Source organism: Oncorhynchus mykiss, chromosome 15, assembly GCF_057628025.1.
Source record: "Oncorhynchus mykiss isolate SJ-2025 chromosome 15, ASM5762802v1, whole genome shotgun sequence".
Classification (NCBI taxonomy): Eukaryota; Metazoa; Chordata; class Actinopteri; order Salmoniformes; family Salmonidae; genus Oncorhynchus; species Oncorhynchus mykiss.
Genome location: NC_143036.1, coordinates 65,341,222 through 65,361,887, shown reverse-complemented (window position 1 = coordinate 65,361,887; position 20,666 = coordinate 65,341,222). Strand labels below are relative to the sequence as shown.

At 41.4% G+C, this 20,666-nt stretch overlaps 1 pseudogene and 1 gene segment (V, D, J or C); one reads left to right on the top strand and one right to left on the bottom strand.

The window, feature by feature from the left end:
• Positions 1 to 1,218: 1,218 nt before the first annotated feature.
• LOC118936447 (Ig lambda chain C region pseudogene) lies at positions 1,219 to 3,921 on the bottom strand (annotated as a pseudogene). The gene is made up of 3 exons (XR_016486430.1): positions 3,893 to 3,921; positions 2,362 to 2,471; positions 1,219 to 1,799 (listed from the first exon to the last, which is right to left on the bottom strand). The product of XR_016486430.1 is annotated as an Ig lambda chain C region pseudogene (transcript).
• Positions 3,922 to 5,400: 1,479 nt separating this feature from the next.
• LOC149978151 (Ig kappa chain V region 3547-like) lies at positions 5,401 to 15,787 on the top strand. The segment is given in 3 exon segments: positions 5,401 to 5,474; positions 5,623 to 5,719; positions 13,689 to 15,787. Coding segments are annotated over 3 exon segments (429 nt in total).
• The last annotated feature ends 4,879 nt before the right edge of the window (positions 15,788 to 20,666 follow it).

The following is a 20,666-nucleotide window of genomic DNA, read 5'->3' as shown; positions in this document are numbered from 1 at the left end:
GAGATTTACATAGACAGGGCTGGGTGGTTCTGCTTGTCCCAGAATAGAGCAGCAATGTCACCAGATGTTCACTCTGTTCCCAGGGGGTTGGAGGTGGAGAAGACTCTATCTTGAAGATGTGATGGTTTTAATATTAAGTGGACAAATGTATCGCATTTAAGCTAAATACATGAATGATCATATTGGTGAGAGCCAGACATATCGATCAAATGTTCAAATGCATTAGACTAAGTCTATATATCAAGCATGTTAAAAACTGCTCCAAGAAAGATGAATAAGGAGTTCCATCTACTACATGTGGCTAGATCTCTCCTGTTAATCTGTTAACATTGTAGTATCTAGACCTCTCCTGTTAATCTGTTAACATTGTAGTATCTAGACCTCTCCTGTTAATCTGTTAACATTGTAGTATCTAGACCTCTCCTGTTAATCTGTTAACATTGTAGTATCTAGACCTCACCGGTTAATCTGTTAACATTGTAGTAACTACACCTCTCCTGTTAATCTGTTAACATTGTAGTATCTAGACCTCTCCTGTTAACCTGTTAACATTGTAGTAACTACACCTCTCCTGTTAATCTGTTAACATTGTTGTATCTAGACCTCTCCTGTTAATCTGTTAACATTGTAGTATCTAGACCTCTCCTGTTAATCTGTTAACATTGTTGTATCTAGATCTCTCCTGTTAATCTGTTAACATTGTAGTATCTAGACCTCTCCTGTTAATCTGTTAACATTGTAGTATCTAGACCTCTCCTGTTAATCTGTTAACATTGTAGTATCTAGACCTCTCCTGTTAATCTGTTAACATTGTAGTATCTAGACCTCTCCTGTTAATCTGTTAACATTGTAGTATCTAGACCTCTCCTGTTAATCTGTTAACATTGTTGTATCTAGATCTCTCCTGTTAATCTGTTAACATTGTAGTATCTAGACCTCTCCTGTTAATCTGTTAACATTGTAGTATCTAGACCTCTCCTGTTAATCTGTTAACATTGTTGTATCTAGACCTCTCCTGTGAAAATAGTAGTATATTGTGTTAGTATGAACAACTGGTTGATGACGATTTGCTTAGAACATAAATAACTAAACAATGAGGTTTAGATCTGATAGTTTCATAGAAACTGTGAATCCGGCTTGATTAATATGTTGCTGTATCATTCAACAACATTTAAGATTAAAGTCTATTTGGGTTTATTTAAAGAGACAATGAAAATATTTGTTCCAAAGGGAAATCTTTATTTTCATCTATTCATCAAAGCAAACATTCCTACAGCATCTAATTGTAATAAAACAGAACACATCAAATCTAACAATGATACAGCCTCAGTCTACAGAGATGATTGACACATGAACTCAAGCAAAGCCCTCTGTTTGTCTACATGTCAGAGATCAATAAGACAGAGAACATCTGATCTCAGAACAGAGTCAAAGCAGAGGAACCAGCAGCCTCTCTCCACAGGGGTGTGTGACTGAGGGGTCCTATCCAGAACAGTCAGCCTTCCTCAGGGTCTTAGTGACCGCATTCTGGGATTTCTGCTGGGCTTCACAGGTCACCTCTCCTGCCTTGGTCCACTCCTGGCCAGTGAGAGTCAGGGTGCTGCTCCAGCTGTACAGACCATCCTTCTCCAGGACCCCGGGACTGGTCTCCTGGTTCTTGTTGGTCCCGTCCACTTTCCAACTCATAGTCCAGTCTGAGGGGAAGCCCTTGTTGGCCAGACACGTCAGTGTGGCTGTTGTTGTACTGGACAGCTCCTCACTAGAGGGGGGCAGGACGGTGAGGGTGGGGGCACTGTTACCTGGAACAAACAGAAGACATCAACTGCAACTACTATGTTTAAAAGATTTATAAAAGCAATAGACATACAAATACATTGATTTGGAAATGCCTTTTAAATATAATGTAGTTAGATTGGTAAAGGTTTGAAGAAAACACAAAACATAATATGATAGATATACAAAGCAGAATTATGAACAATATGAGTCAAGTGTAAGTGGTTAACTTTAGCGTTACTATTATGTCAGATATTTTAGGATTGTTTCTGATCAGAATACTCAGAACATCTACAGTATATCAAGATAATCCAGAGGTTGTATACAAACATAAGACTCTTTCACAAAGCAACAATAACCTCAATAACCAACACTTTAAGAGTTATAAAGTCTGCTCTCAAACAAATCAGATACAAAAATCCTACTATTTAACATTTTGATTGAATAAAATATTATTTGAAAGACTCAGTGTAAAACAATAGAAAAATGCAATGTATTTAAAATAAAGATTTATAAAATCGTACTATATTTAAGCAAGTAAAAAAAAAATGTAATCAGAAAGAAATATGAAGATATCTTGTTACTTACTTCCAACATCTAGTCTGGTTCCGCTACCAAAAGTGTACCACAGTGATACAATCCCTATTACTGCTGGTACAAAAACCTTCTGACTATTGGGGAAGCTGAATTTCTTTAGACTGTGGTTCAAATATCTAACTCTAATATGGTATGAAGACTTGCCAAATATTGTTTTATCTTCTACATTTGAAAGGAAGTGTTTATTGTTTCTTTTTTTTAAACCTACTGTTGATTGTATAGTTTCGACTCGGTGCCGTGTGTTTATTCATACAACTAGTCTAAGATGTAGGCTAATCTCTAACATCTTTCAAAAATGCAAGTCAAATTTGATTAGATGTAATAACATTTATATTCTAATTGACCATAGTCTGTGAAGGCCTTGTACTGCTGGCCTTGTGTATTTTTTGTATTTAAATCCTCAATATTGAGGTTAAATGTTTAGAGAAATTGAAACATGACATAAAAACGTGAATAAAACAGTTAATTTGGTGTTTACTTACTTCCAACATCAAGTCTGGTGCCACTACCAAAAGTCCACCACAGTGATACAATCAGTATTACTGCTGGTACAAAAACCTCTCTGTGTTGTGATGCTGCAGCTGTTACAGTGAAGATCACGTATAGAGAATCATAATCAACACAAATACACTTTAACATCTTCCAGGTAGAACAAACACTTCATATTAGCTGTTTCTAGATAATATAAATCTGAATTGTATCTTAAATCCAGATATGAGTATTTTTTCCTTCCTCTGTGTATCAGGTGTTCTCCTAGTCTGTAGATACAGTCCAGCATTAGATCAGTGTTGCTAGTATTCCTCCATATTGTCCATATGAAAGACAACAGCAGCAGCAGTAGTGATAGTGATCCATGTTGTATATTCCTTTATTAAACATGTTGATCTCACATTTAACAGTGGTGGTAAAGTCACAGAGGACAGACAACACTACCAGAGGAATCATACCAGCTTTAGTTTAGAGAAGTGTTCACTAACTGATTAGAGGAACTTACATGAGAGACCAAGCATGAGTGAACAGACAGTTCATTATATCTTATGTGGCAGGGTCTACAGACAATCACAATCACGGATTACAAAAAGAAAACCAGCCGTGTTGCGAACATCGACGCCTTGCTCCCAGACAAATTAAACAATCTCTTTCCTCACTTTGAGGACAATACAGTGCAGCTGACACGGCCCGCTACCAAAGCCTGTGGGCTCTCCTTCTCTGTGGCCAATGTGAGTAAAACATTTACACATGTTAACCCTCGCAAGGCTGCCGGCCCATCCCTAGCCGTCTCCTCAGAGCATGCACAGACCAACTGGCTGGTGTGTTTACAGACATATTCAATCAATCCCTATCCCAGTCTGTTGTCCCCACATGCTTCAAGATGGCCACCATTTTTCCTGTTCCCAAGAAAACTAAGGTAACTGAACTAAATGACTATCGCCCCGTCGTCATGAAGTGCTTTGAGAGACTAGTCAAGGATCATATCACCTCCACCCTACCTGACACCCTAGACCCACTCCAATTTGCTTACCGCCCCAATAGGTCAACAGACGATGCCATCACACTGCACACTGCCCTATCCCATTTGGACAAGAGGAATACCTATGCAAGAATGCTGTTCATTGACTACACCTCAGCATTCAACTCTATAGTACCCTCCAAACTTATCATTAAGTTTGAGACTCTTGGTCTCGACCTCGCCCTGTGCAACTGGTTCCTGGACTTTCTGACGGGCCACCCCCCAGGTGGTGAAGGTAGGAAATAACATATCCACTCCGCTGATCCTCAACACTGGGCCCCCACAAGGGTGCGTTATGAGCCCTCTCCTGTACTCCCTGTTCACCCATGACTGCTTATCCATGCAGACGACACTACAGTGATAGGCTTGGTTACCAACAACGACGAGACGGCCTACAGGGAGGAGGTGAGGGGCCTCGGAGTGTGGTGTCAGGAAAATTAGAGATTATCGTGGACTTCAAGAAACAGCAGTGAGCACCCCCCCCCCCCCCCCCCCCCCCCCCCCTCCGTTCCTCGGTGTACACATCACGGACAAACTAAAATGGTATACCCACACAGACAGAGGCTGAAGAAATATGGCTTGTCACCAAAAACACTCACAAACATTTACAGATGCACAATCAAGAGCATCCTGTCGAGCTGTATCACCGCCTGGTACAGCAACTATAGAGGGTAGTACGGTCTGCACAATGCATCACCATGGGCAAACTACCTGCTCTCCAGGACACCTACACCACCTGATGTCACAGGAAGGCCAAAAAGATTATCAAGGACAACAACCACCCGAGCCACTGCCTGTTCACCCTGCTATCATCCAGAAGGCGAGGTCAGTACAGGTGCATCAAAGCAGGGACCGAGAGACTGAAAAACAGCTTCTATCTCAAGGCCATCAGTCTGTTAAACAGCCATCACAAACAGAGAGGCTGCTGCCAACATACAGACTCAATCTCTGGCCACTATAATAAATGGATCACTAGTCACTTTAAATAACGCCACTTTAATAATGTTTACATGTCCTACATTACTCATCTCATATGTATATACTGTATTCTATACCATCTACTGCATCTTGCCTACGCCGCACAACCATCGCTCATCCATATATTTATACATACATATTCTTAGTCATTCCTTTATATTTGTATGTATAAGGTAGTCGTTGTGATTTTGTTAGATTACTTGTTAGATATTTCTGCACTGTCGGAACTAGAAGCACAAGCATTTCGCTACACTCGCATTAACATCTGCTAACCATGTGTACGTGATGAATAAAATGTGATTTGATTTGATCATCCTCAGAATGAAAATATTGGTGGTGTGACATAAAAGTTACCATACATTAGTGATCTGAGTAAACAGTTGCTGTTTGATGTTATGAAGGATACGATACTTTAATCATTGAAGCCTACTTGGAAACTGAAATAGATTTGAAACATTCATTTGCATAATGCATCTGCTCCACTGCTCTAGGAGTGTTTATATCCCTGTGAGTTGAACACTTCATGACTGAGAGCTGTCCTTCATGACAACAGAACCCACAACAACCATGACATTTATCACCATCTTCATCTGGACACTTGTTTTCTGCTTTCAAGGTTACAATTTTCATAATATATTGTTGAAGATAAATTGAATCTACAGTGTATACATGTTCAGCATATCAATGTTAATATTTATATTCAGAACGATTCATTACTATATGTAATATTTCATTCATATAAATGTTTTTATTTTATTTTTCAGAATCCAGAGGACAGTACGTTGTGACACAGACTCCTGCAGTGAAAGCTGTTCTCCCAGGACAGACAGTCTCTCTGAACTGTAAAACCAGCAGTAATGTGTATAGAAATGACCGTCTAGCCTGGTATCAACAGAAACCTGGAGGAGCTCCTAAACTCCTTATTTACCATGCTAAAACACTTCAGTCTGGGACTCCATCTAGATTCAGTGGTAGTGGATCTCATAGTGACTTCACTCTGACCATCAGTGGAGTCCAGGCTGAAGATGCAGGAGATTACTACTGTCAGAGTTACCACAGTGGTGATGTGTTCACACAGTGATACAGAGTCGTACAAAAACCTCCCTCAGTCAGACTGCACAGTGACTGTACTGATACAGCTGGGACCTACTGCAGGTGCTGAGGGGGAAGAGACAGTGACATGGAACAATGGTCACTGGAAGAGGTCAACTGGGACATGTGACAATATGGTTAGAAAGTAATCATTCAGATCACATGACCATCCACATCATCATCATCATCATAGTTACGACTTATAGTTTTTGTCATGGCCTTTAAGTGTATATAAAAGTTATTTGATGTTTAGCAACACAATACCTGTCCAGATGCAAATCAAGATCTACAGAAGTAAAACAAAAGATGTTATAACCTCAACATTAATTCAAAGTTACAATCACTTCAGCCCCCCAAAACAAGTCCTCATATGGACCTCAACCAAATGTCTGATTTAAATGGATGTGATCTTCTAACATTATATTAACTATTTTAATGAGCAGGTTACTGACTGTTAGATCTGTTAATGAGACATGATGCTGGACTCAAACATAAGACACATTTACACTACATACAGTTTCTACATAAAGTATAATACCCATTGTATCTGTCATTTATCTGTCATTTATCTGTCATTACAGAGCCGTAAAAAAACCTCCCTCAGTCAGACTGTACAGTGACTGTATTCATACAGCTGGGACCTACTGCAGGTGCTGAGGGGAGGAGATGATCCAGTACAATGACACAGTGTGTAGTAGAGCTGAACAACAATATCTGTCTGATAACTCTAAGCTGTTAGATCATATTCAGTCATTATCCCATGTGTTCCTTACTGCATTTTTACTCATTATTATTGAGTATCTCATGGAGAACCATGAAACCATCTATCTACAAAAAGGTTCAAATCTGGTATCTTCTTAAACAGAGGATAGCAGCAATGACTTTGTACATTTAACAGCTCACTAAAAAGCTTACCTGCACACACATCTTACCTGCACACACTAGACACTCTACCATGATGCTGTTAGATTAGTAACCAACACAATACCTCTAACACATCACTGTATATTGTCTCAGTTAGCAGGATGGCCATCCTTAAGTCCTTCTGTTCACCTGACTTAGAATTCCTCACAATCAAATGTCGACCGCATTATCTACCAAGGGAATTCTCTTCGATTATAATCACAGCCGTGTATATTCCCCCCCAAGCAGATGGCTCTGAACAAACTTTATTTGACTCTTTGCAAACTGGAATCCATTTATCCGGAGGCTGCATTCATTGTAGCTGGGATTTTAACAAGGCTAATCTGAAAACAAGACTCCCTAAATTTTATCAGCATATCGATTGCGCAACCAGGGCTGGAAAAACCTTGGATCACTGCTATTCTAACTTCCGCGACGCATATAAGGCCCTGCCCCGCCCCCCTTTCGGAAAAGCTGACCACGACTCCATTTTTTTGATCCCTGCCTACAGATAGAAACTAAAACAAGAAGCTCCCGCTCTGAGGTCTGTTCAACGCTGGTCCGACCAATCTGATTCCACACTCTAAGACTGCTTCCATCACGTGGACTGGGATATGTTTCGTATTGCATCAGACAACAACATTGACAAATACGCTGATTCGGTGAGCGAGTTCATTAGAACGTGCGTTGAAGATGTCGTTCCCATAGCAACGATTAAAACATTCCCAAACCAGAAACCGTGGATTGATGGCAGCATTCGCGTGAAACTGAAAGCCCGAACCACTGCCGGAAACATGACCGAATACAAACAGTGTAACTATTTCCTCCGCAAGGCAATCAAACAAGCTAAGCGTCAGTATAGAGACAAAGTAGAATCTCAATTCAACGGCTCAGACACAAGAGGTATGTGGCAGGGTCTACAGTCAATCACGGATTACAAAAGAAAACCAGCCCCGTCACGGACCAGGATGTCTTGCTCCCAGGTAGACTAAATAACTTTTTTGCCCGCTTTGAGGACAATACAGTGCCACTGACACGGCCCGCAACTAAAACATGCGGACTCTCCTTCACTGCAGCCGACGTGGGGAAAACATTTAAACGTGTCAACCCTCGCAGGGCTGCAGGCCCAGACGGCATCCCCAGCCGCGCCCTCAGAGCATGCGCAGACCAGCTGGCAGGTGTGTTTACGGACATATTCAATCAATCCCTATCCCAGTCTGTTGTTCCCACATGCTTCAAGAGGGCCACCATTGTTCCTGTTCCCAAGAAAGCTAAGGTAACTGAGCTAAACGACTAACGCCCCGTAGCACTCACTTACGTCACCATGCAGTGCTTTGAGAGACTAGTCAAGGACCATATCACCTCCACCCTTCCTGACACCCTAGACCCACTCCAATTTGCTTACCGCCCAAATAGGTCCACAGACGATGCAATCTCAACCACACTGCACACTGCCCTAACCCATCTGGACAAGAGGAATACCTATGTGAGAATGCTGTTCATCGACTACAGCTCGGCATTTAACACCATAGTGTGAGCAGAGGGAACACACACTATCCACATCGATGGAACCGTAGTGGAGAGGGTAGTAAGTTTTAAGTTCCTCTGCGTACACATCACAGACAAACTGAATTTGTCCACCCACACAGACAGCATCGTGAAGAAGGCGCAGCAGCGCCTCTTCAACCTCAGGAGGCTGAAGAAATTTGGCTTGTCACCAAAAGCACTCACAAACTTCTACAGATGCACAATTGAGAGCATCCTGTCGGGCTGTATCACCGCCTGGTACGGCAACTGTTCCGCCCACAACCGTAAGGCTATCCAGAGGGTAGTGAGGTCTGCACAACGCATCACCGGGGGCAAACTACCTGCCCTCCAGGACACCTACACCACCCGATGTCACAGGAAGGCCATAAAGATCATCAAGGACAACAACCACCTGAGCCACTGCCTGTTCACCCCGCTATCATCCAGAAGGCGAGGTCAGTACAGGTGCATCAAAGCTGGGACCGAGAGACTGAAAAACAGCTTCTATCTCAAGGCCATCAGACTGTTAAACAGCCACCACTAACATTGAGTGGCTGCTGCCAACACACTGACTCAACTCCAGCCACTTTAATAATGGGAATTGATGGGAAATTATGTAAAATATATCACTAGCCACTTTAAACAATGCTACCTAATATAATGTTTACATACCCTACATAATTCATCTCATATGTATATGAATATACTGTACTCTATATCATCTACTGCATCTTTATGTAATACATGCCACTTTAACTATGCCACTTTGTTTACATACTCATCTCATATGTATATACTCCACTCAATACCATCTACTGTATCTTGCCTATGCCGGTCTGTACCATCACTCATTCATATATCTTTATGTACATATTCTTTATCCCCTTACACTTGTGTCTATAAGGTAGTAGTTTTGGAATTGTTAGCTAGATTACTTGTTGGTTATTACTGCATTGTCGGAACTAGAAGCACAAGCATTTCGCTACACTCGCATTAACATCTGCTAACCATGTGTATGTGACAAATACAATTTGATTTGATTTAATTTGAGGTCACATATTCACTGATACATGTTTGTCTATGAGAACATCATAGGGCAGCTGCCAATATATGTAAGAACTTTACTCACCCTACAGAGTCATGGACATTACTGTCTGAGATCACAGAACTGTATTTCATGTAATGTTCTCAACACAAAAACTGAGTTTGGTAAGAGGGCTTTTAGCCTTGCTGCCCCATTATATTGGAACACCTTGCAAAAGGACTTGAAATTACATCATCTTATTCTGATTGATGATTTAAAATCCCAGATTGGAGGACTGCTGACCACAGACAGCATGTTTTTAAACCTGCTCTTTTAGTGTTTTAACTTCCATTCATTGTTATGTTTTATGTGGTGTTGTGTCTCATGTGTATACTGTATGGATGCTGCTGCCTTGACCAGGGCTCACTTGAACAATATGTCAATCTCAATGGGAATTTTCATGTTAAATAAAGGATAAATAAATACAATTAAATCTTAATATAAAGAGAACATACTGGGTTTCATCTTTTGTAATGATGGTGTACAGAGTATCAATGTGTCTGGTCAGAGACAGAGGAGAGGAGGCAGGGAGCTGAACTCAGTCAGGAACAGAGTAGCAGTCCTGCACAGTGGAGCCCCTCTTCTCTCAATGGCAGTCCAATAGTACAATAGTCCGCATTCAGTCCACACAGTTCACTGCACTAACACTACTTTGCCTGCAGGGGACAAAACAGGACAAATTAGTATTCCTCTTTTCCATAAATATCAATGTTACCATACCATATTACCATAACACTATAACACTAATCAACAGACAAAGTCGTATATGTATATATGTATATATATCTTTAGATACATTAATATGATTTTTTTCTTCATATTTTCTTCACTATTAATTATGGTTTTGTCTTGCTAAACAACATTGATAGTGATCATATGTTATGGTACTTAAACCAATAATAGTATTGTATTTAATACATTTGTATTCGCTTCATTTCTTTACATATTAATAGGACTTCTATGACTATTTGGTGACGACTGTAGGAGCAAGATCATCCGATTGTAATGGACTCTCAGTTGTAATCTGATGGATCCTTAGTGGTATAAGTTTACTGACTAATGGTGATGTGGAGAAGGCCAGAAGATGATTTGCATTGTGATGATGCTCTGCATCGACAGCACATGCTTCAGTGGTCTGGGAGTGTTTATATCCCTGTGAGTTGAACACTTCATGACTGAGAGTTGTCCTTCATGACAACAGAACCCACAACTACCATGACTTTTATCATCATCTTCATCTGGATACTTGCTCTCTGCTTCAAGGGTAAAGAAAATTCCATGTTTGTTTAATGAAACGTAATCCATTTGAGTGAACTAAAAGGTTGTTAAAAATGTGTTATTACATCAAGTATAATACCCATTTTATCTGTCATTAATTGCATGATGGCATATCTGTTATGTCTTCCTCCCTGAGTCCACCATAAAGGTTAAAACCAGTCCACTCCCTCATCTGTCCCAGTCAAGGGTATTTCAGATAGTGGTCAACTGCTAGACTGGTAGCTGTGGGAGTGAAACTGAGATTTACATAGACAGGGCTGGGTGGTTCTGCTTGTCCCAGAATAGAGCAGCACTGTCACCAGATGTTCACTCTGTTCCCAGGAGGTTGGAGGTAGAGAAGACCAGGGTAAATATAATGGAGAAGTGTAGAGTACACATAGTTGAAAACCATTACTAAAACATCTAATTTAATAAAATCATATTCGGAATGAAAAATTATATATATAAATATATGTTATGGAAAGTAACAATTGAGCAATGTGAGTTCTGAGAGCAGATCTTAGAGGTTTATTATCAAATACCACTAATTATCATCACTGGTAATGATGCTACAGTATAACAGGATCATTCAGTTGTAGAAATTATTGTCGAGTTGGATCAGATGCCCTTTTAATTCTGTTTGAAAACATGAGAGTAGCTATATGTTACAATGCTAAATTATGAAAGAAGCTGATTGATATGAATTAGTATGAAATGTGCTGCCTATTCATGAGATGGTGATCACTGGAATCATTATTAAATGAACTATTCTGGTTACTTTCCTAATCAAAACAAGACGTATTTCAACTCAGGCAAGAAAACATGTACAACTTACTCTCAAAATAGTTCATTTAACACACAGCACTACTGATATTATTCGCTATAATACTGTAACATTCAGCTCTAAAATACTAATGTTTCCAGAACTAGCACCATGTAGAGACTCTCAAGACCTTTACAATGGCTTCTCCTGTCTCTAGATGCTACACTGACTTTTCCGGAAGGTGGCCGAATCACCTGTCTTGTCGTGGGTGACCCTGCAGGTGTACACCTCTCCCTCTTCCCAGCGTGCCTTGCTCAGGGTCAGGTTGCTGCGGCTGTGAAAGACACCATTATTTTCCTCTGTGGTGGTCAGGACCCCCTCCATCACCTCTGTCCTGACCACCTCCCAGATCACCAACACCCCCTCGGGGGAGTAGCTGCTCAGCAGGCAGGCCAGTGTGGCCGAGACCCCAGATAGCAGCTCAGAGGACAGGGGGAACAGAGACACTGTCGGCCTGACAGAAGAACCAGCTGGAGGAGAGGAGAGAGGAGGTTCAGCTACTACTAATAATGTTTAATGGGAGAGGCCGTACATAAACCTCCCTCAGTCAGACTGCACAGTGACTGTACTGCTACAGCTGGGACCTACAGCAGGTGCTGAGGGGAGGTGATGATCCAGTACAATGACACAGTGTGTAGTAGAGCTGAACAACATGAGAGTCAAACTAGAGCTATGTCTAGAAGACCATTACTGATCACTAAATGTTTCTCCTCACCATTAACTACATGTTGACTCTGTTGAGTAACTCAAGGAAAACCATCAACCAATCTGAATAGAGATATTGTGCAATGATCAAAACCCCTAAAGATAACTTGTGTTTTGAATAGCAACATGATTCAAACACATACAATAAAGCCCCTAAACATTACCCAGACATCCTCCCTCACACCACTGTGGTAGTTCCAGAGAGCAGCAGGTGAAGCAGGAGACTGGAGATGTCAGAGCTCTGGAGATCTCCCCTTTAGATCATAGTCACTCAGCAGCATCACACATTCCAGTTACTGACCCTGACCACTCGGGGGAGAATGAGAGTAGATACTATCTGTTATAATAACACAGTAATAACAATATGCTCCATTTGTAGATGTCTATAATTAATATATCAGTCCCCATTCAGCATGTACTGTATATCAGAAACCCTGTCAGTGATTACATAGCTATCATGTTTCTACATCACACAACATTTATTAATAAAATCTGGAAGACTATTTAAGTGAAAAAGCCAGAGGAGGTGTTGTATATGGCCAATGTACCATGGTTAAAGGCTGTTCTTAAGCACGACTCAACGCAGAGTGTCTGGACACAGACCTTAGCTTGGCATATTTGCCATATATCACAAACCCCTGAGGTGCTTTATTTCTGTTATAAAATGGTTACCAAAATAATTAGAGCAGTAAAAATAAAAGTTGTTTTCATACCCATGGTATACGGTCTCATAGACCACGGCTGCCAGCCAATCATCGCTGAGGGCTCGAACACCCCAGTTTAAATTACATATAAGACACTTTGATTTGAGATAACATAACATGATTATAACCCACTTAAACAATCTAAGGTTCTGTCAAGTTATAACCTCTCTCATGCCACACCCGGCTAGAACCTTCCAGAACCTTCCCAGCCTATGATTGAGCCCAGATGAGGCTTGTTTACCAATCAAGGCCATGACTGGCTGGACAATGAGCCTCAATCATTAAAATGCTGCTGTTCACACAGATCCCTTCAACTACAGTATCCATGTGGCATCAAAAAGTATATTTGCATAGTAAGGACACTTTGCATAGACAGCACATGCTTCAGCGCTCTAAGAGTGTTTATAGCCCTGTGAGTTTTACATTTCATGTCTGAGAACTGTCCTTCATGATAACAGAACCCACAACAACCATGACTTTTAACACCTTCTTCATCTGGATATTTGCCCTGTGTCTCCAAGGTAAAATATTTAACAGAAAATGACCTGGACCTTATTAACAATAATAAATAGAATCTCCTTACAGTTGATGTTAAAATTATGCATTGGAGAAATGTATGAGAGATGGAATGTTAATGATACATGCCATCTCTGTTTCAGAGACCAGAGGGCAGTACACTGTGACTCAGACTCCTGCAGTGAAAGCTGTTTCAGAGGGTCTCTCACTCAGTCTCAGCTGTAAGACCAGCAGTGCTGTGTACAGTGACTTCTTTGGACAGAGGATGGCCTGGTACCAACAGAAACCTGGAGGAGCTCCTAAACTCCTTATTTACTATACTACAACACTTCAGTCTGGGACTCCATCTAAATTCAGTGGTAGTGGATCTGGGAGTGACTTCACCCTGACCATCAGTGGAGTCCAGGCTGAAGATGCAGGAGATTACTACTGTCAGAGTTTCCACTATCCAGGTAGCACTCGGTGGTTCACACAGTGATACAGAGTCGTACAAAAACCTCTCAGTCAGACTGCACAGTGACTGTACTGATACAGCTGGGACCTACTGCAGGTGCTAAGGGGAGGAGTTGATGCAGTACAATGACACAGTGTGTAGTAGAGCTGAACAACAATATCTGTCTGATAACTCTAAGCTGTTTGATCATATTCAGTCACTATCCCATGTGTTCCTTACTGCATTTTAACTCATTATTATTGAGTATCTCATGGAGAACCATGAACCCATCATTCTACAAAAAAATTCACATCTTCCAAAACAGCCTTCCTTACTTTAGACCGTTTGGAAATTGTATTTTTAAGATGTAGAAGAGGTGCTGAGTTTCATGTACTGTAATTATGGTCTACAAAGTCCCAGTGTGTCTGATCAGAGACACAGGAGAGGAGGGAGGGAGCTGAACTCAGGAACAGAGTCAGGAACAGAGTAGCAGTCCTGCACATTGGATCCCCTCTTCCCACAGTGTTAGTCCTTTCCATGACATAGAACTGAACAGGTGAATACAGGTGAAAGATATGATCCCTTATTGATGTCGCTTGTTAAATCCACTTCAATTAAAGATTAAAGGGGAGGACACAGGTTAAAGATGGATTTTCAAGCCATGAGACAATTGAGACGTGGATTTTGTGTCAAGAACTGCAACGCTGCTAGACAATCAGCCTCAACCTTTAAAAAATTGCTGTTCACACAGATCTCTCCAATGGAAAGACTGCATGAATTTGAACCAGGAAGATTTTTCGTTGGACGCTATCGGTCCGAAACGTGGGCACAAAGCAACAAGCTACCTCATGAGCAAACACGCTCAATTCCATACACGATTATATGAAATTGCATATTTCAGGCTGGCTTCAAGGTTTGGGTGGAGGTGGTTGAGTAACACTGGGCTGTGACTGGAGCAGAGATGGATAGAAAGGTAGTGTCACACGGAATGACGCTTTTGAGACGAAGCAGGTATGGGGAGTAAAACATGTAATTATAACGGACAGAGACGAGACAGGAACAGCGTCAGAAACAAATTCAAAAGACAAAAACAATACAATGCAGCAGCGGGAACAAAGCTTGGGAACTGACAAATATAGGGGAGGAAATCACAGGTGATAAGTGAGTCCAGGTGTGTCCAATAACGCTGAAGCGAGTGACGAGGGAGGGCAGGTGTGAGTGATGATGGCAGGAGCGTGTGGTGCAGGGTAATCTGGCGCCCTCAAGCGCCAGGGGAAGGGAAGAGCGGGAGCAGTTGTGACAGGTAGTGGGGTTAGGAGTTGAGGTGGACGGAATGGAGTGTAGTGGCGGAGTGGAAAAAGGTGGAGGTATAGTAAGAGTAAAGGTTAAGAAGATGAGGAAGCCTGAGTAGAGTAGAGTAGAGTAGTGTAATGGAATTGTAATATTTGTCATTTTCTTCTAACTAATTTCTGTGTTCTATTTATGTGCTGTTCTATAAACCAATTTCTGTGTTCATGCAAGTGGCTGACTGAACGAATCCTCACTATCAGTAGCTGCAATTTGGCAGTATGCCCAGACCTTGTTTTGAAAACGAGAATGAAAGATATCTCAGTTTCAAAGTCTCAGCTTAGAGAGAAGAAGTCTTGTGAGGTATTTGTCTGTCACATGTTATGAACCAGTATTGGTCGGTCACATGAATGAAACAAAACAGTAATGATTAATTAATTATGTTAAATCATGCAAATGTAACTTGTCTGTGTATAGCCGTATATAAGACAGATGCTGGGATTGCCCAGGGAGAGCTCCTGATTGACATGAGTACTACGGTGTATTGAGTTGGTTGGAATCGCTCCAGCACGCTGACAATAAACAATGATTCATTTAAGATTGACTTTGAGTGTCCCTGTGTAAGAATTTCCACAACAATAGGGATGGGGGAGGTTCGGTTTTCAGTTTTGTACTGAGAGAAGTGGAGTTCAAGGTGTTGGTGAAATTTAAGGATCAAGGTGGAGTCACGGCGGTGAGTCTGATCGTGTTGACTAGGGATTTGGAGAGTAAAGTAGGAGAGGTTAACTCTGCAAAAGTTCTTTGTGATGGAAGTTTGGTGGTGGTGTGTTTCAATGTTAAATAGGATGAGAAGGAGCTCAAACTCAAGCAGGTATGTAAACGTTTGGTTGATAGTAGCATGCCGGATCAAACTGGGCGGAAGTGGGTGAAGGGAGTTATTACATGAGTTCCAGAAATTGTTAACATAGCAAAGCGCCTCCAGATAACACGAGATGGGAAGAAGGTGGGGGAGAACATACAGTGGAAGTCGGAATTTTACATACACTTGGGTTGGAGTCATTAAAACTCATTTTTCAACCACTCCACAAATTTCTTGTTTAACAAACTATAGTTTTGGCAAGTTGGTTAGGACATCTACTTTGTACATGACACAAGTAATTTTTCCAACAATTGTTTACAGACAGATTATTTCACTTATAATTCACTGTATCACAATTCCAGTGGGTAATAAGTTTACATACACTAAGATGACTGTGCCTTTAAACAACTTGGAAAATTCCAGAAAATTATGTCATGGCTTTAGAAGCTTCTGATAGGCTAATTTATATAATTTGAGTCAATTGGAGGTGTACCTGTAGATGTATTTCAAGGCCTACTGGTTCATCCTTGGGAGCAATTTCCAAAAGCCTGAAGGTACCACGTTCATCTGTGCAAACAAGAGTACGCAAATATAAACACCATGGGACCACGCAGCCGTCATACCGCTCAGGAAGGATACGCGTTTTGTCTCCTAGAGATGAACGTACTTTGGTGCGAAAAGTGTAAATCAATCCCAGAACAACAGCAAAGGACCTTGTGAAGATGCTGGAGGAAACAGGTACAAAAGTATCTATATCCACAGTAAAACGAGTCCTACACCAACATAACCTGAAAGGCCGCTCAGCAAGGAAGAAGCCACTGCTCCAAAACGGTTTGTAACTGCGCATGCAGACAAAGGTCGTAATTTTTGGAGAAATGTCCTCTTGTCTGATGACACAAAAATAGAACTGTTTGGCCATAATGACCATCATTATGTTTGGAGGAAAAAGGGGGAGGCTTGCAAGCTGAAGAACACCATCCCAACCGTGAAGCATGGGGGTGGCGGTATCATGTTGTGGGGGTGCTTCGCTGCAGGATGGACTGGTGCACTTCACAAAATAGATGGCATCATGAGGGGGGAAATTATGTGGATATATTGAAGCAGCATCTCAAGACATCCGCCAGGAAGTTAAAGCTTGGTCGCAAATGGGTCTTCCAAATGGACAATGACCCCAAGCATACTTCCAAAGTTGTGGCAAAATGGCTTAAGGACAACAAAGTCAAGGTATTGGAGTGGCCATCCAAAGCCCTGACCTCAAACCTATAGAACATTTGTGGGCAGAACTAAAAAAGCATGTGAGCAAAGAGGCCTACAAACCTGACTCAGTTACACCAGCTCTGTCAGGAAGAATGGGCCAAAATTCACCCAACTTATTGTGGTGAAGCTTGTGGAAGGCTCCCCGAAATGTTTGACCCAAGTTAAACAATTTAAAAGCAATGCTACCAAATGCTAATGAAGTGTATGTAAACTTCGGACCCACTGGGAATGTTATGAACAAAATAAAAGCTGAAATAAACAATTATTTCTACTACTATTCTGACATTTCACATTATTAAATTAAAGTTATGATCCTAACTGACCTAAGCCAGGGAATCTTTACTAGGATTAAATGTGAGTTTAAATGAGTTCAAATGTAATTGGCTAAGGTGTTTGTTAACTTCCGACTTCAACTGTACATACATTTTACACATACATCTTTCATACAAATGTTGCATGCACATTTTACACACATGGCACTTAAATATAAAGCAGTCAGATAACAATAATACATTACCAAACATAATGTCACGTTCTGACCTTAGTTCCTTTGTTTTGTCTTTGTTTTAGTATGGTCAGGGCGTGAGTTGGAATGGGCAATCTATGTTCTTTTTTCTATAATTTGGGATTTCTGTGTTTGGCCTGGTATGGTTCTCAATCAGAGGCAGCTGTCAATCGTTGTCTCTGATTGAGAACCATACTTAGGTAGCCTGGTTTCACCTTTGAGTTGTGAGTTGTGATTGTTTTCTGTTGTGTATATTCACCAGCCAGAACTGTTTTCGGTCGTTCTCTTTGTTATTTTCGTGTTCAATTAATAAATATGGACACATACCACGCTGCACCTTGGTCCTCCTCTTCTTCCACCACCGACGACCGTTACACATAAGGTCTTTATTCCCAATCCTCAGCCACACTACCCACCTATTACCATAGTCCACCCTTGTTTGTGCTGTGATGTTTTACATAATTTCTTTACCTTTCTAATCGTAAAGTATCCACAGATTGTGAGCTAAAGATAAAAACCTTTCCTACGAGTGTTATACTATTTATTGACTGACTATGGCTTTCCATATCGCCCAACACTGCTATTTCTAAGGTTTATACACAGGCATACATATACCCGTAGTATATTCACTGTCTAGGCACACTAGGTAAGACCTGGGCGGACCACCCCCTTGTATTTTGGTTAGGGAACCAGGTGGTGCTAAGTTAGATAGGTAGTGAGTAGGCAGGTTAGATAGGAGAGGGGGGCTTTGACATTTACTTTCTTTGCATTGGTTCCGTCCAGCCCCTTTTTTCCCCATATTACCATGTGAATAAATAAATTCCTAGTAAACGGTAAATTCTCTGCCTATTGTCATCCTTACTCACACCTACAGTCCAGACCTCTTTCACTTCATGGAGAGTTGAATTATAGCAGAGTGTTGCGTTCCCTCTTCATAGAGGCGTGCGTAACATAATGGGGGCTCACCCGGGATCATTCCATTAAACCCACCAGACCCTGCTGCTCTGAGCTCTCTGTGGTTAGTGATTGAGGTGTGATGGTTGGTTGTGAGTTTGGATGACTTGTTTAGTTTTTGTGTCCAGTAGATTGCTGTGTACAAGATGGCTGCCTCAGCCATATCCAAGTTTTTTGAAGCGCCCTCTATTGATTGTTTGGTGAGGTTTCGTAAAGTAGACCTTTTAGCTGTAGCTGCCAATTATGGATTCGTTATCCCTGAGAAAGCCCTAAAGGCTGAGCTTTTGGTGCTCGTCAGGGAGGGTTTAGTGAGAGAACGAATTCTCTCATTGCAAGGAGAGGAGACGGGTAGACCATCCGATGCCAACTCGGAGGACAGGGCGGAGGAAGGGTTTGCTCGTACCCCATTTACCTTGCCCCGATTTGACCCTTTATCTTCAGCTTCAGGTCGTTCAGGCGGGACCACTAGGCTGAAGGTGAGGCTGGCCCGTTTAGAAATGGAGCAAAAAGATAGAGAGACAGATGCAGTTTGAACTTGAAATGAGGAAAATAGAAGCCGACAAGGAGGTGAGGATCCGACAACTAGAGCTAGATGCTGGCTCCAGTGCGACTCCACAAACTGCTTATCATCAAGTCCACTTTGATGTAAGTAGAAATATTGCTTTAGTCCCTCCATTTCGAGAGTCGGAAGTTGATTCCTATTTCTCGGCGTTTGAGCGTGTGGCAGCTGCGCTGCATTGGCCACTCAAGGTTTGGCCGCTCCTGTTGCAATGTAAAGTGTCTGGGAAAGCCCAGGAAGTAGTAGCTGCTCTCTCCCTGGAAGACAGTTTACACTATGATACAGTTAAAGCTTCCGTGTTGCTGGCTTATGAGTTGGTGCCTGAAGCTTATAGGCAGCGCTTGTTACTGGAATTAAATTCCTACATGTTTTAATACCCAATTAAATTTAGCACTCTGTCCACTCCTAAGAACTTGTAAGACTCTTATTTGCATAAAATGGACAGAGACCAGTCTCAAAATCAATCAGCAGCGTTTATTTTCGAGAGTACTGAACATGAAACATTTTACAACAGGTTATAAACTGAAAATGGCGTCATTAGTTTTCGTACTATCCCGTCTCATCTCCACTCCAGTACAATGGCTGTATAGTTCTCAAGCCTTCCCACATCGTCTCTCCCAATTTAGATAATTTATGACCCGAGCCAAGGTCTGCCTGCATTCTAGCCAGTCTGACGATAAGTTCATTCATTTCTTGATTATATTTACACACATTATATTCAGTACCAGGATTAAAAGAAAATTCATACATCTATACAGTAACATAATAGTATTCTGATTAGTCAGTCCTGATTGAAATGTATACATAATTAGTCATTATTGATAAATAAATCCCTTAACAGCGTTTCAGGAACCACAAGAAACCCTCTCACCGTACGTTTGTTGAGTTTGCTAGAGACAAAGAGTCAAAATTGGGCAGTCCACAATCACGTGAACCTTTTGGTGACAGTAAAAACATTCACGGATTTCATGAAAAGGCTTAGGGTTGTCAGAGGAAAAGCAACCTGAACGAGGAACTGATGACGTAATCGTCCAGCCTTCAAAACGAGGTGCACCAAAGACAGTCTTGTGTGTCAAAGCGTACTCATCTGCCAACACTGCTGCCTGGGCCTATGTCGCCACTTTCTGTTCATTTAAAAGAACTACAATTCTATCTGGGAGGTTGCTTTTAATCACCCATCACCCATAATCATCGTCTCAGATTTTGAAATGATGCTTTACAACAAAAGCAATCCAAGTGTTTGTGTAAGTTTATCGATAGCCAGGCATAGCATTATGTACACTTAGCATCAGGAAGCTTGGTCACGAAAATCAGCATCAGGAAGCTTGGTCGCAAAAATCAGA